The 15,253-nt window shown below is 48.8% G+C and overlaps 2 protein-coding genes across 4 annotated transcripts in view; one reads left to right on the plus strand and one right to left on the minus strand.

Moving 5' to 3' along the window:
* Nucleotides 1-7,350, minus strand: part of SRP68 (signal recognition particle 68) — a 37,901-nt gene extending 30,551 nt beyond the window's left edge. Inside the window, exons 1-5 of one of the 2 annotated variants that reach the window (XM_047832893.1) lie at nucleotides 7,151-7,350; nucleotides 5,561-5,627; nucleotides 3,329-3,442; nucleotides 1,150-1,345; nucleotides 270-352 (exon numbers count right to left, since the gene is read on the minus strand). In XM_047832893.1, coding sequence (XP_047688849.1) covers nucleotides 270-352; nucleotides 1,150-1,345; nucleotides 3,329-3,442; nucleotides 5,561-5,627; nucleotides 7,151-7,313 — 623 coding nt within the window. In that variant the 5' untranslated portion in view covers nucleotides 7,314-7,350. The remainder of the gene's footprint in view (nucleotides 1-269; nucleotides 353-1,149; nucleotides 1,346-3,328; nucleotides 3,443-5,560; nucleotides 5,628-7,150) is intronic. The other variant, XM_047832892.1, reaches the window with a different exon arrangement.
* Nucleotides 7,351-11,836: 4,486 nt separating this feature from the next.
* On the plus strand, nucleotides 11,837-14,731 carry GALR2 (galanin receptor 2). Of its 2 annotated transcripts, XM_047833115.1 has the most exons (3): nucleotides 11,837-12,324; nucleotides 13,651-14,462; nucleotides 14,702-14,731. In XM_047833115.1, the coding sequence occupies exons 1-2, from the start codon at nucleotides 11,957-11,959 to the stop codon at nucleotides 14,447-14,449; spliced, it is 1,167 nt and encodes a 388-aa protein (XP_047689071.1). In that variant the 5' UTR covers nucleotides 11,837-11,956; the 3' UTR covers nucleotides 14,450-14,462; nucleotides 14,702-14,731. The 2 variants fall into 2 exon arrangements, with proteins under 2 accessions (XP_047689071.1, XP_047689070.1); XM_047833114.1 differs by lacking the exon at nucleotides 14,702-14,731 and having other exon boundaries at nucleotides 13,651-14,483.
* The last annotated feature ends 522 nt before the right edge of the window (nucleotides 14,732-15,253 follow it).

The following is a 15,253-nucleotide window of genomic DNA, read 5'->3' on the forward strand; positions in this document are numbered from 1 at the left end:
TTAAGAAAATAAAAAGGAACAGTGGCTGAAAACAAAACACGGCACTTTGAGGTCCTTCTACCAACTATGAGAACTGGCGTATTCTAAAGATGAATGAGAATAATCAATGTTTCTAAAGGGAAGGGAAAAAAATAAATAAATAAATAAAACAAAAGAAATAAAAATCAAAGAAACTGTACTTTCGTAGAAACAATCATTAAGTTATCTGCTGCTTGAACGGGACTATGTACAATCAAAACTGGCCATGGCTTCTGGACCGGAGGACTTACTTGCATTTGTTAAAAGCCTCAATGGCAGCTTTCCATTCCTGATGTTCAAAACGCAGCATTCCTGAGAGGTAAGCCGTGTAAGCCTGGGAGGGTGGGAAAAGGGAAAGGCTTCAACACCCATGAGTCGATGCCACAGCTCAGCCTCCTCCACCTGCTTTCAGCTTTGACATCAGGAATATAGACATATTCGGGGTAATTTTAAAACAGGAAACTTATGAGCGCCTGTGTGATTCAGTCAGTTCAACATCCGACTCTTGATCTCAGCTGAGGTCATGATCTCACGGTTCGTGAGATCAAGTCCCACACTGGGCTCTGCGCTGACAGCCTAGAGCCTGCTTGGGATTCTCTGTCTCCCTCTCTCTCCGTCTCTCCTCTCCCCCTCAAAATAAACAAATAAACATTTAAAAAAAAGAAAGAGAGAAAACTTATTTAATAAGATGTAACATACAGAAAATTCATTATGATTCATTTACTTCCCAGGAGAGAATTTCAAAATAAAGAAAATCTGTTTCCTTCATTTAACAACCAGCTTCCGGGCTATGACCTTCAGTATCAGAAGCTGAATGTAAATGTTCAGTGTCTATCACTCTTTAAAAATTCATTTCAAAAGATTCTTATTTTGTGAACTTCCCAGATCTAAGATTCCAGCTTTCCATATCCATTTCAAGAGAAATATGAGCTTTTTTTAAAAAAAGTTAAAGCTAATTATTAAAAACCAAGAGTTCAAAAACAAAAATAAGAGATGCCAACTTCCCCTTGAAAAAGCAAGACCATGTTTTTGCCTCTCCTATCAATTTATAATATCGGGAAGCTGTTCTGTTTAACCATAAGGTCACGTCTCTAACCTCCACAATGAAGAAGCTGATGTAAAGACACTAACCTGAGCCTCTAACTTGGTCTTGGCATCCACGCGATTGCTCTCACACAAGCGTTCCAATTCCTCTGCGTGCTTCACGGCTTTGCGCAGGCGAGAGAGCAAATGGAACCGTTTTCGGGGTTCAGTATTGGCTTCCTGTTTAAGCTGCATGGCATAGCTCCAGGCTCGCTCAGCGTCCATCAGAACCAGAAGCAAATACCTAAACCAGAGAGAGAACAGGCAAACTGAAGAATGAAGGCCAGGAGCGTGAGACTCAGATACTCTTCAAGACACAATCTTCAGCCTCTCATCTTTTCTCCACATCCTCCTGGCCTTCTTCCTCAGAACTACTCTTCTCCTGGTATCACCTATGGCACTCAATCAGTATCTGACCAGGATCTGCCTCCACTTTCTAACCTCCTACCAAACAGGAGATCAAATCCCGCATCAGGCTCTGCACTGACAGCTCAGAGCCTGCTTGGGATTCTCTCTCTCCCTCTCTCTGTCACTCCCCAGCTCGTGCACACGCACGTGCAAGCATCTCTCTCTCCCTCTCCCAAAATAAATAAACTTAAAGGCTCTAGAGTAGGTGTTGGCATCTCAGTGCCACCCCCACTAGCTATGTGACTTTGAGCAAAGTACTAATCTTTCTGTGCCTCCGTCTCCCATGCAGTAATACAGGTAACACATTTAAACCAGAGTCTGGCACTTACTAAGAACTCAGCAAGTTAGCTGATTTATTATGATGATGATGAATCTTTTGTTAAACTACTGCCTTGATTAAATATCCTTAAACATCAGCTTAATCTTGTCTCTTCAAAATAAAGAATCGCACCATCATAAGAGACCCTTCCTAACTTGTTCTCAATGGATTTAACCAATACATCCTGCTGAATCCCACCGTGGTCTCGACGCTCTAGTTTTCTGTGTCTCCATACACCAAGCTCCCAGCCTTTCAACTGTCCAGAGCATTGTAATTCCTATAGTGCATTCAGACACCATGGCCTGCCGTTTCCCCTCACACAATGTTCTTTCCTCTCACAAATCCCTCAAGGTCCAGCCTCCTCCATGCATGCTTCCTGGCTTCTCCATCAAAAACTCCCAACTAACATCTCTCCTCCAAGACTTCAGAATTCTTAAGAGTAAATGACACACAATATGGTAGTTTCCCTATCTCGCAGTGCTCTGTTTTGTACCTGACTGATATCACAGGCGACAAGGGTCAAGAACTATGCCTCCCCAACTCTTCTACATCTAAGATGGTGCCTCACTCTGTCTTGGCCATATATTAGACTAGGGCACAACAAACATTTTTTTGTAAAGGGCCCAATGGTGAATATTTTAGGTTTGGTAGGCCATATGGTCTCTGTCACAACTACTCTGTTATTGTGCTACTGTAGCATAAAAGCAGCTGTAAACAGGGGCGCCTGGGTGGCGCAGTCGGTTGAGCGTCCGACTTCAGCCAGGTCACGATCTCGCGGTCCGGGAGTTCGAGCCCCGCGTCGGGCTCTGGGCTGATGGCTCGGAGCCTGGGGCCTGTTTCCGATTCTGTGTCTCCCTCTCTCTCTGCCCCTCCCCCGTTCATGCTCTGTCTCTCTCTGTCCCAAAAATAAATAAACGTTGAAAAAAAAAAAAAAAAAAATTAAAAAAAAAAAAAAAAAAGCAACTGTAAACAATACCTGAATAAACGGTGTGGCTGTGTTCCAACCAAACTTTGTAAAAACAGGTGGCAAAAGGGATCTATTTGGCCCACAGGCTAAAATTTGAGAAACTGGCCTAGAGACCTCTAATACATACTGCTTGACAGATTGATCCTTCAACAAATATTAAGCATGGCTACATTCAGCACTGAAATATAAAACTTTTCTGGAATAACTCACACACAGCTTTAAGATATACTGGTTTAAGTTAGCCCGTACACACTGAAATTTGCATTCTAGAAACCCCACCTAATAACCACTTAGATTCTAATCACTGACTTTAACATTTAGCATTTCGCCCTAGTTCTTGAAAAAGTTACTGAACCTCTTTGAGCCTCAGTATCCTCATTTTACGGCACAAGAAAAGTAAAAATGCGCACCCCCACAGAGCTGCTAAAATAAATCACATCAGGTAATTAAAGAGTTTTGGCACACTAACATATAACTGTTCAATAAATGTGTTAGCCAGAAGTATTTAACAACTACCACTGAGGAGTCAATACCTGTTATCAGTCAGAAGATCTTCAGTTACTTTCTTCCCTGTGAATTTGTGTCTGTTCCCCATCTTGAAGTTGAGAGTTTTCCGAAGGCGTCTTTGTCTACGGGAACAGTAGCCCCTGAAAGAAAAAAACAAAAGTAATTCAGACAAGCTGGTAGGACACTCAATAGCAAATTCTATAATAAAGTCAAGTCAGAAGTTTGAGGTGTTCTACTTATGGTTACCACTGATACCACACTTCATCTTATAAACATTTAGTGAACTAAAACCTGCAGGGCGGTAGGACTGGTGTCACAGAAAACACATTTCAAAGCTAATCTAAGGTGTCAAAAGTCACAATTGTGGTGACCTCTGGGGAGGAATGGCTTGTGACTAGAAGGAGCAAAGGGGAGCTTTAGAGATGCTGGTAATGTTGTGTCTTAATCTGGGTACTGGTTACAGGTTGTGAAAAACTCATCACTTTCTGTATACTTTTCTGTATATAAATTATACTTCAATAAAATGATTTAAAAATCCTTCAATAGGGGCGCCTGGGTGGCGCAGTCGGTTAAGCGTCCGACTTCAGCCAGGTCACGATCTCGCGGTCCATGAGTTCGAGCCCCGCGTCAGGCTCTGGGCTGATGGCTCGGAGCCTGGAGCCTGCTTTCGATTCTGTGTCTCCCTCTCTCTCTGCCCCTCCCCTGTTCATGCTCTGTCTCTCTCTGTCCCAAAAATAAATAAACGTTGAAAAAAAAATTTAAAAAAAAAAAAAAAAAAAAAAAAAAAAAAAAAAATAAAATAAAAATCCTTCAATAAAATATTTTCTTAAAAGGGGAAGGAACAGATGAAAACAAAAGGGCAAAACGCTGATCACTATAACTGATTTCCTTAGTAATTAAAAAACAAAAATAAAAACAAAAACTCAAGTCATAATAGTCTAGTTTAAAACTTTTTCGTGGCTTCCCACCATACCTAGATTAACACCTGACCGAGTTACCCTGGCTTACAGGACCCTACCCATTCTGGCCCTGCTTAGTTCTCCCCCTTTATCTCCTACCTCTCCCCACCTTGCTCAAGCTGCCCCAGCGCTGTTGACCCTTTACAGCACGGCTGACTCCTTAGAATCTGCAGAGTGTTTTGTTTCGAAGTAACTTTGAAAGTCTGGTAGTCAAAGCCTGTATCTATAATATAAAATAGTTAGATACTTCTGCTTCCAAAGTTCTGAACTGTACTGTACATTAGACATCTATTCTACTTTTTTAAGAGTCATATTAAATTTGTCTTCTAACTTGAAGACTGTTACAAAGTTTACCAATAAGTTGTAATGACATCACAGAATTCTCCATATATAGGAGTGCCTGGCTGACTCAGTCAGTGGAGCATGTGGCTCTTATCTCAGGATTTTGAGTTCAAGCCCCATACTGGGCACAGAACTTAAAAAGAAAAAGTAGGGGCGCCTGAGTGGCTCAGTCGGTTAAGCGTCCAACTTCGGCTCAGGTCATGATCTTGCATTCTAGGAGTCTGAGCCCTGCGACAGACTCTGTGCTGACAGCTCAGAGCCTGGAGCCTGTTTCAGATTGTGTCTCCCTTTCTCTCTGACCTTCCCCCACTCACATGCTCGGTCTATCTCTCAAAAATAAATAAACATTAGGGGCACCTGGGTGGCTCAGTTGGTTAGGCGGCCAGCTTCGGCTCAGGTCATGATCTCATGGTTCATAGGTTCAAACCCTGCGTCAGGTTCTGTGCTGACAGTTTGTGGAGCCTGGAGCCTGCTTCAGAATCTGTGACTTCCCCCCTCTCTTCTGTCCCCTCCCCAGCTCATGCTCTGTCTCTCAAAAAATAAATAAACGTCAAAAAAAATTTTTTTTTAAGAAATAAACATTAAAAAAAAAAAGAAAGAAAATTTCCATATATAATGTTTAAAAAACTGAAAAGCTCTGTATTTAACCAAGACTCTACCGACACGGTTAAGTTAAAAAAAAAAAAAATGATTACCATAACTGCTTGCCATTTTCAGCAGAAGCCTCCAATGCATCTACAATATTGTGAGGCACAATGGATAAAAAGATTGGCTCCTTTTATTCATTATGAAATTTTGAATTTTACAAGTATATTCTGAGCACTCAATACACTAAGTTCAAAGTGAGACTTTCTAAGGATACTTTCTGATACAACAAAATAGGTAGGATATTAACAAAAGCAAACCAAATCTGAAAATTCCACAATAATTTCCATACATCTTGCCCATGATATTTACCTATACCTCTGAAAATCTCCATGCCGTAAACCATGCTGCTGCTGGGATTCCTTGATAATCTGAAGAACTAGAGCCAAGATTAAGGAAAAGCTTACAAGAGTAAGAATCCAAATAAATCAAAACCGGGTCCTGTCAGTTCATACTTGTACCAAACCATCAAACATTTCTGGAATACTTAGTACATTAGCTACTGAAACCTCTCATAATCATTTTCAAGAGCTATCTTGTCATAGGACAGGGCTAAGCATTAAAAAAAACCTGCCTGAACTGTTACCAACTTTCAAACTAAAAAAGAAGAGTATCATCGGCCACTGAGGATCACTGAAACCCAACAGCTTAAATAAAGTTGCTGGATTCTAACTGCTGATTGTAACTGGAGTGGTTCCCACTGATTTACACCTGGACCCAGTATTTTACTCATTCAAGCAGACTCAGGTTATAAATGACGTGTACGACTCCTCTATTTGCATAACTTCCTACGTCTACCAAACCTACCTTTCCTGAACAGCTGTAATGCTACACGAGCCCGTGGTTAGCACATACTAACCAACCCAGACGATAGCTTATATAAAGTCATCAGTTTTTCTTTTACAAGAAAAAAGCCCTGACCATACTCTTTTTATTTTTGTTTTCCTTTTTTAAGAATCTTAAAATATTTTAAGATTATGTACCAAACATTAGGAAGTCTAGTGACCTTTATCTACAGTTTCAATTCTTTTAGTCCTCAGTGCTTCTCTATAGACATACATTAAAATACTGACCACTAAGACTATCTCAACAACTAAAAAGGGAGAAGCCATAAGGTTCTTTAAAAAAAATCAAGGTATTCTAACATTCATTTGGAACTACACCAGTTCAAAAAGTAAAACCCCCAAACCCTTGAAAACTTCATGAGGATGTCAAGCTAAATGTGTTATTTCAGAAACTCACCTACATTTTCTCCATTTCTTATTCATTACAAAAAGCCACAAACTAGTGTCTCAGGCACTCAATTGTGATATTCTGATGGAAAATACAGACAGATTCCTCCAGCTCAACTGAACGACTCTCAACCAGATAAAATGCCTACAAGCCTATTAAGAAAGCTATACAAGCGATGTTAATCTACCTTCATATTCAACAAGTTTTTCCATAGAGCAATCAATCTTTGCCTCCATAGTCAGGACACGGGTCCCCACGGCTGTGGGACAGAAGTTTTAAGCCAAAAATGTCAACGCTGTAATTTTCCCTCCTCAGTTCAGTGACTCAAGGTGCCAGGACAGGAGCTCACTGGGGTGGCCAGAGTGTCATCCCTGTCACCAGCCCTCCAAGCAGGCAACTGAGGGGGGACACTGCAGAAATCTGCCCAACCTCCTGGGGCCACGAGAAAGAACCGGACGTTTCCCCAGCCTGGAAGGCGAATGAGATGCGAGAAAAGGCCGGTCGAAATACAGACCCTGGAACTCTGAGCGCCAGAAAGTAACGGCGAGAGAAACTGCAACCCTCGGCCGCTCCTGTCTGGGACGTGCCGGGACCCGCCGCGTCTCCCGCCCCCGGCCATGCATATCGACACGTAGTCATTGCGAGTTAGGCCCGATTACTCTAGGATACTCTCCAAACTCAGGCTATCCCCGAATTCTTTGTTTGCCTTCGATCCGGCTGAAGGCCGTTCGTTTTCCTTATTTTCGTCTCCTCCGGCACCGCGTCCACCGCCGCTACCACCACTACCGCCGCCGCCGCTGCCGCCACCGGGAACCTGTTTCTCAGCAGCCATCTTGCCCCTGCGCCGCAGAGCCACACGGGATAGAGGAGGCGGGACGACGGAGGAGGAAAAGAGCGAGGCCTGCCCAGACGGCCTGACGGGATAGTGGCGGACTCCGCCGCCGACGTCCCGGGCCGCAGGCGAGACGCGCTTGTTGGGAGTGCGCCTGCGCGTCGGCTGGGGGTGGGGCGGCCTGCCGTGATGGTGAGCGGGTTTGGGGCTCGTCCTTGCCGGGAGGCTAGGGAGGCTAGAGGCTTTGAGATCTTTTCGGAGCAAACCCTCCTCCCCTCCTCCACCTAAGGCTGAGAATCGGGAGATGGACCCCCGCCCTCAAGTCCCCGCTCCTGCCTCCCTGCACGGGGCATCGGGCTCACTTCTCAAGCACGGAGGGAGGGAGCGGTTAGCTAAGGACTGGATTTCGGGCTGTCCACCTCCCTGGATACTCGAGAGAGGGGGTTCCCACTCTACCCGAATGAAGCACTCTCCCTGTGAGGGAACCGCCTCTACGCTTTCCTCTGGGGCCGACCCTGAGAATGCCATGGCGCTGGTGGGGTCAGGGGGTCAGCAAGCGGCCACCAGGTGTAGGAACTTAGACTGCAGGGGACCTGTGTCTCTGGTCTTTGGAGCGAGCAATTCAAGCAGTTCAGGAGGAAGAAGTGTTGGGGCGAGGGACACTGCACCTTTGCTCTGCAGTATGGCATTGTGGGCTTTGGGGTCTGAGTCCTACGTCTCAGACCCTGTCTCCCCCATTCCTGGTCGGAAGATGTTGGGCAAATAACTTAGTCTCCCTCTAAATCTTTTCCCTCCCCTGTGAAATGGAGATAACCAATTAGGACGGTTTTTATGAAGATAAAATGAAGCAATTTAAAGTAAGTCTCTACTCAGTGTCACTAATCGTTAGGGAAATGCAAATCAAAGCCACAATGAACTATCACCTCACACCCATTAGGATGATTACTATTTTTATTTATTTATTTTGGATGGTTACTAGTTTCTAAAAAAAAAATAACGTGTATTAGCAAAGATATGGAGAAATCAGGACCCTGGTGCCCTTTTGATGCCAACGTAAAGTGGTGTAAAACAGTATGACTGTTTTTTGGAAAATTAAAGAATTCCCATATGATCTGGCAATCCCACTTCTGGGTATATATTCAAAAGAATTACAAGCAAGGTCTCCAAGAGATATTTGTACATTCATGTTCATAGCGGCATTATTCACAAAAACTCAACAGGGAGAAGGAACCCAGCGGCCCTCAGGAATAAACTAAAAATGGTACACCCATACAATGGAATAGTATTAAGCCACATGCTACAGCATGGGTGAAGCTTGAAAATAATTGTGCTAAGTAAGCCAGTCCAAAAAAGACTAGTATTATATGATTCCACTTATATGGGGTATTTAGTGTAGTCAAATTCATAGAAAGTACACTGGTGGTTGCTGGGGGGGGGGGGGAGGGGAAGGAAAAATGGGGGATTATTGTTTAATAGATGCAGAGGTTTGATTCTGCAGGATTAAAAAGTCCTGGAGATTGGTTGCACAACAATTTACTTGTGCATTTACTTAATACTACTGAATCGTATACTTTAAAGTGTCTAAGAAGGCAAATTGTATGTTTTGTGCATTTTACCACAATTAAACATAAATCTTAAAAAAAATAAGTCTCAGGGCATCTGGCTGGCTCAGTCAGTGGAGCATGTGACTCTTGATATCAAGTTGTGGGTACAAGCCCCGCATTAGATGTAGAGAATACTAGAAAATGAAATAAAATCTTTTAAGAAAGTCTCCTGGGGTGCCTGGGTGACTCACTATGTTAAGCGTCCAACGCTTGATTTTGGCTCAGTTCGAGGTCTCATGGTTTGTGGGATCAGGCCCCAAGTCAGGCTCCACGCTGGCAGCTCAGAGCCTGCTTGGGATTTTCTCTCTCTCCATCTCTGCCCCTCCCCTGCAAGATAAGTAAATAAACTTTAAAAAATATGAAAAAATTTAAAAAATTAAAAAATATGTCTCCTAAATGTCCGTCGACAAATGAATGGGTAGAGAGAATTGATAGGACCATACAATGGAATATTATTTGGCCCTAAAAAAGCAATGAAGCACTGATACATGCTACAATGCAGATGCATCTTTAAACTATTATGCTAAGTGAATAAAGTCACACAAAGGACCACATACTGTGTGATTCCATTTATATGAAATGTCCAGGGGTGCCCGGCCTAGTCAGGAGTTGTAACTGGCTGCCTACAGCTGAGGTGGGGGTGGAGATTGGAGGTTGATGGCTAAGGAGCAGGAATTTCTTTGGAGAACATTCTAAAACTGATTGTGGTGATGGCTGCAAAACTGTGACATGCTCAGTCAGCAGAGCATGTGATTCTTGATCTTGGGGTCATGGGTTTGAGCCCCACATTGGATGCAGAGATTAAATTTAGGGTTAGGGTTAGAGATTAAACAAATAAATAAACCTTAAAAAATAAATAAAAATAAGTTACATTTAAAAGTAAAACTATAATATATATACATGTATATATATGTATGTATATATACACACACACATTAATGTTCAGAAAAGGCAAATCTATAGAGACAAATCTGTAACTGGCTGCCTAGGGCTGAGGTGGGGGTGGAGATTGGAGGTTGATGGCTAAAGAGCAGGGATTTCTTTGGAGAACGTTCTAAAATTGATTGTGGTGATGGCTGCAAAACTGTGAATATATTAAAAACCAAATGCAAACTTTAAGTGGGCAAATGGCATGACATGAGGATTATATTTCAATAAAGTTCTTTTTAAAAAGTAAGTCGGATGATATTAATCCTCTAGCTAGCCGGAAGTCTGCAGTGGCCCCTCGTTCTGCTCAGACTGGAAGGCTCGTTCCTTGCAACCAAAAAAGCCCTACCTGTCACCTCCTCTCCTGTCAGTCTCCTTGTTTATCAACTCAAGCCGTAGCAGCCTCCTTATTTAGGGATACAGGCACACTCCTGCTTTGGGACCTTTGCACTGACTGCTGTCTCTGGAATGCTCTTCCCCCAGATATCTGCTACTCTAGCTCCCTCACCTCCTTCAAGTGTTTGTCTAAATGTCACCTTCCTAATGAGGTCTGCCCGCCCCCCCCCCCCCATTTCAAAGCAAGCCACCTCTACCACTATGGTACTCCCAGTTCCCTTACCCTGACCTACTTTTCCTGCAGGAAAAAAATGACCTGTTACTGAAGGGGCACCTGGGGGATTCAGTTGGTTAAGCATCTGACTTTGGCTCAGGTCACGATATCATGGTTCATGAGTTCGAGCCCCGCATCAGGCTCTGTGCTGACAGTGCAGAGCCTGCTTGGGATTCTCTTTCTCTCCCTCTCTCTCTCTGACCACCCCCGGCTCAAGGGTGCGTGCACCTGTGGGCGCACGTTCTCTCAAAATAAATAAATAGACTTAAAAAAAATTCATACTGAAAAACCGAATGGCAAGCATCTCATAAACATGAACTGTTAGTATCTTCCTATTCCATGAGTAGGCAGGCAGGGCAAGGGTCTGGATAACGTTTCCCTGCCCAAAGGTGTAGGAGTAGGGCTTTGGGGGCTGAGATCCTGGGGGGGGGGGGGGGGGGAGTGGAGAGGAAAAAGAATGTTCCAGACTGGGACCCCATGAACAGGGCAGGGAAAGATGAAGCAGAAACCAAGCGACAGTGGCAGAGGGTGGTGAATTTCAGACCCAGTGAACCGGGAGAGGGGAGGTGGGGAATTCTATAGAAACAGTCATGATTCTGCATCACCAGCGCTTGATGCCTAATGTGTCAAAATTAGAAACAAATATTAAGTTTTATTGCAACCTAAACACCCTCCTGGCCTTGTAGGAAAATGCTCCTGGTGCATGGGACTCTGCTGTTTAGTATTTCCTTCATGTTTTCCCTTTTTGGATATCTGACTGGGGCAAGGAGACAGAGAGGAATTTGATTCACTGAGATTCAACGAACGGGCTTCAGTTCACACATCTCATTCCATGCTCACCAGAGCCCTCCCGGAAGGGACTATGATCCCATGTTACAGCTGAAGAAACTGAGGCACAGCGCCAAGGACAGAAACTGACACACAGAAGGGGGGGCGGCAGTGCCGTTCCCCCTAACCGGATGGGGAAAGCCGAGTCCCCTCCGCCCACCTCCGCCTCTTGTCACCTCCTACCCACCCCTTAGGGGCCCCCGAGGACGTCCCCAGCCAGACCCGGGAGGCCTGGAGCGCCGGCGAGACTGCAGGGCGAGGTATGCGTGGTCCCAGGTGCGCGCTCCCGGCCCCACGGCGCGCCCGCAGGCCCCAGGGGCCGGTCCCCCCACCACTCCCGCGCACGGCCGGGAGGTCAGTTCCTCTCTCGGCGCGACACCGGCCGGCTGGGTGCTGGAGCGCGCCGACGGGGGAGCAGGCACCAGCGGCCCCTGTCCCCGGGGTGGGCCACCCGAGAGCCCTTCCCCCCCAGCGCGGGGCTCAACCCACCCCTCGGGCTGCTCGCTCCTCCCCCTGACCCCAGCGCACCCCCACCTCCCCGCCCCAGCCAGGCGAGGCTCACTCCGCCCGCAGCTCCGGCGACTCGCCTGCAGCGGCTGGAGCCGCGGGAGCTGCGCGCTCGCCAGAACTCAGACGGCGGCAGGAGCCCTGGCAGCCTCGGGGTCGGGGACGCCATGAATGGCTCGGGTGGCCCGCGGGCCGAGGACGCCAGTGAGGCGAATGGCAGGGACAGCTGGCAGCCCGAGGCGGTTATCGTGCCCATGTTGTTCGTGCTCATCTTCTTGGTGGGCACCGTGGGCAACGCGCTGGTGCTGGCCGTGCTGCTGCGCGGCGGCCAGGCGGTCAGCACCACCAACCTGTTCATCCTCAACCTGGGCGTGGCCGACCTGTGCTTCATCGTGTGCTGCGTGCCTTTCCAGGCCACCATCTACACCCTGGACGGCTGGGTGTTCGGCTCGCTGCTCTGCAAGGCCGTGCATTTCCTCATCTTCCTCACCATGTACGCCAGCAGCTTCACGCTGGCCGCTGTCTCCCTGGACAGGTGAGCGAGCATCCTGGCGGGCCCCCCCCCAGGGGGGGGAGGGTCAGACACCCAGGTGGGGGCCACAGAAGGGAGCGGGACTCTAGGAGGGACACACGGAGAGTAGACAAGGACACTAAGAAGGCAAAGGGACCGGTAGAGAGTGAAAGACAAACTAATGTGGAGAAGGAAAAAGGGGAATAAGAATGGGGGACGGCGGTGTCCCCTTAGGTGCGTCCTCAGCTCTCCAGCGCCACCGGCACTGGAGAGCGCAGCGTTTTCTGACACAGAGCGTTTTCCCGTGTCTCTTTTGAGCTCAGTGCCCCTGTGAAGTTGGGATGGGAGGGATTACCGTGCCCAATCTACAGATGAGATCGAGTTCAGAAGTGACTTGTTCAGAGTGGCCCATCCAGTAATCGTGTGCGTGGAACCAATGGTCTGTTTCCTGGAGTCAAACTCAGGCACCTCCACCTCGCTAGCCTCGAATCCACAGTTTGCTGGGCGCAGTCGACTCTAGTCCGGACTGAGGCATTTGAGTCCTTCCAAAGGGCCCAGGCCAAAGTTGAAGCTGGCACACCGGAGGGTCCCTAGACACCCTCCCACCACACACACACACACACACACACACACACACACACCTCCAGGCCCAGGGTCAAAGGCAGAGAGAAGAGGGCGGCGGAGGGTCTCCCTCCTCTCCACTGGCCACCTGGATGGTTCCTGGGGAGGAAATCTGGGTCTGACTCCATGATTTCTCCAGGTCCCTCTACCCTCACGTCCTCCCGACCTCCCCTGGACAGGCAGGGAGGTGAGGCCACCTCCCCCATATAGCTCCCACTTCCACTGAGCGCGGAGTGTGTCGATTCCGGTTCTGAGAGCTCTGGTGGGACCCATAGAGCGTCGGCTTCTCTAAGGAATTCCCTCCAGGTACCTCGCGGTGCCTCCAGGCTGTCCGCTAGAGCCTCAAGGCACCTGGGTCCTACCTCTCTGGGCACAGGCACTCTTGGGTAATGACAGCCTTCCGGAACCCCAAAGCCGGTTAAACCTTGGGGTGCCCTCCCTGGTGGACTCTGACGGTGGTTATAGTCCCGGGAAGACCAGATGAGTGACCTACACGCACTTTCCTGCTGCCGGTCCCGCCCCGCATCTCCAGGCAGCTGAGAGTGTCTGGGATGCTCTGGCCGGTGCGGTGCGACCGTGCGCTAGGGACCTTCTTTGAGAGAAGGTGAGGTCAAGGTTTAAAGGTCTGACCCTGCCCCCTTCCCCACCCCCTCCACCCCCACCCCCACCTCCACCCCCACCCCCGCGAATTCACCTATTCACCCTCTCTCTTCCGGGCCTGACGCACAGGTATCTGGCCATCCGCTACCCGCTGCACTCCCGAGAGCTGCGCACGCCTCGCAACGCGCTGGCTGCCATCGGGCTCATCTGGGGGCTGTCGCTGCTCTTCTCCGGGCCCTACCTGAGTTACTACCGCCAGTCGAAGTTGGCCAACCTGACTGTGTGCCACCCGGCGTGGAGCGCGCCTCGTCGCCGCGCCATGGACCTCTGCACCTTTGTCTTCAGCTACCTGCTTCCCGTGCTGGTGCTCGGCCTGACCTACGCGCGCACCCTGCGCTACCTGTGGCGAACGGTCGACCCGGTGGCCGCCGGTTCGAGCGCCCGGCGCGCCAAGCGCAAGGTGACGCGCATGATCATCATCGTGGCTGTGCTCTTCTGCCTCTGTTGGATGCCTCACCACGCGCTCATCCTCTGCGTGTGGTTCGGCCGCTTCCCGCTTACACCTGCCACCTACGCGCTGCGCATCCTCTCGCACCTGGTCTCCTATGCCAACTCCTGTGTCAACCCCATCGTCTACGCGCTCGTCTCCAAGCACTTCCGCAAGGGCTTCCGCAAGATCTGCGCAGGTCTGCTGCGCCGTGCCCCACGTAGAGCCTCGGGCCGCGTGTGCATCGCCGCACAGGGGACCCACCGCAGCAGCGTCCTAGAGCGTGAGTCCACCGAGGGGACGCACGTGAGCGAGGCTGCCGGGCCCTCCTCCCCTGTGCTGGCACCTCTCAGCAGTCCCCCGGCCTTGAACCTGGTACCCGGGCCATCCTGGCGGGACCAAGATGCCCCCAACGGCATCCCGGCAGTGAATGCGACCTGAGGGCACTTATTGAGTATGCTTTGGTGTTAAAGGATTGGAGTCAGAGGTTGGGGGTGGGGGGGGGGGAGGGGGAGGGAGTGGTGGTTAGGGGAGGGAATTAAATCTGTTAATAAAATACGCAAACCTTTTCACATGCGGTGTTGCGCTGTGTCTCCACACATCTCATGGTTACGAGGCTCCGGGTTGGAAGCCTCTGGGACTTCACAGGGGAGCTGTGGATGGATGGGTGCAACGTGCTTTAATGAACCACAGGGAAAGAGAGTGGCAAAGGCACCAGAGGCAGCCGAGTTAAAAGTCAGCATGGAAATCCCTAACTGAAGCCGGGAAGCACAGGAGGACCAAGGCTCTCCGCGCATGGCCAACCTGAGGCGCCAAGTATATATAGATCCGCCAACCAGCAGCCACCTAGGCGTGCGACAAAGGCAGGCAGAGCGTTTAAGCTGGCGAGATAAGTTGGTCGATGAGCGAGCGCAGACACTGTGTTCCTAGTAACGCTCCTAAGCCAGCAAGTGTGTGTGTGTGTGTGTGTGTGTGTGTGTGTGTGTGGCGGGGGCGGGGGAGGTCCCTCCCTGCTCCCAGCCTTCTGGGGCTCCTTCCCAGTGTCCGCAGACTGATCAGTGTCTACTTTCAGCCTTGGGGTTTCCTTCTGTCTGGGGTCAAGTCTCCAGCAGCTAGGTATTTCTTCTGGGCCAGGGAAGGCGACCCTCACCCGCCGTGCTCCAGGGTACCCAGGAGCAGTTCTAAGGCACTGCTGGGCTGGGGCAGGCTGAGAATTGCATGCTGGAGCGGGACTGCCACAGGGCT

The sequence above is a fragment of the Prionailurus viverrinus genome, chromosome E1 (assembly GCF_022837055.1).
Source record: "Prionailurus viverrinus isolate Anna chromosome E1, UM_Priviv_1.0, whole genome shotgun sequence".
NCBI lineage: Eukaryota > Metazoa > Chordata > Mammalia > Carnivora > Felidae > Prionailurus > Prionailurus viverrinus.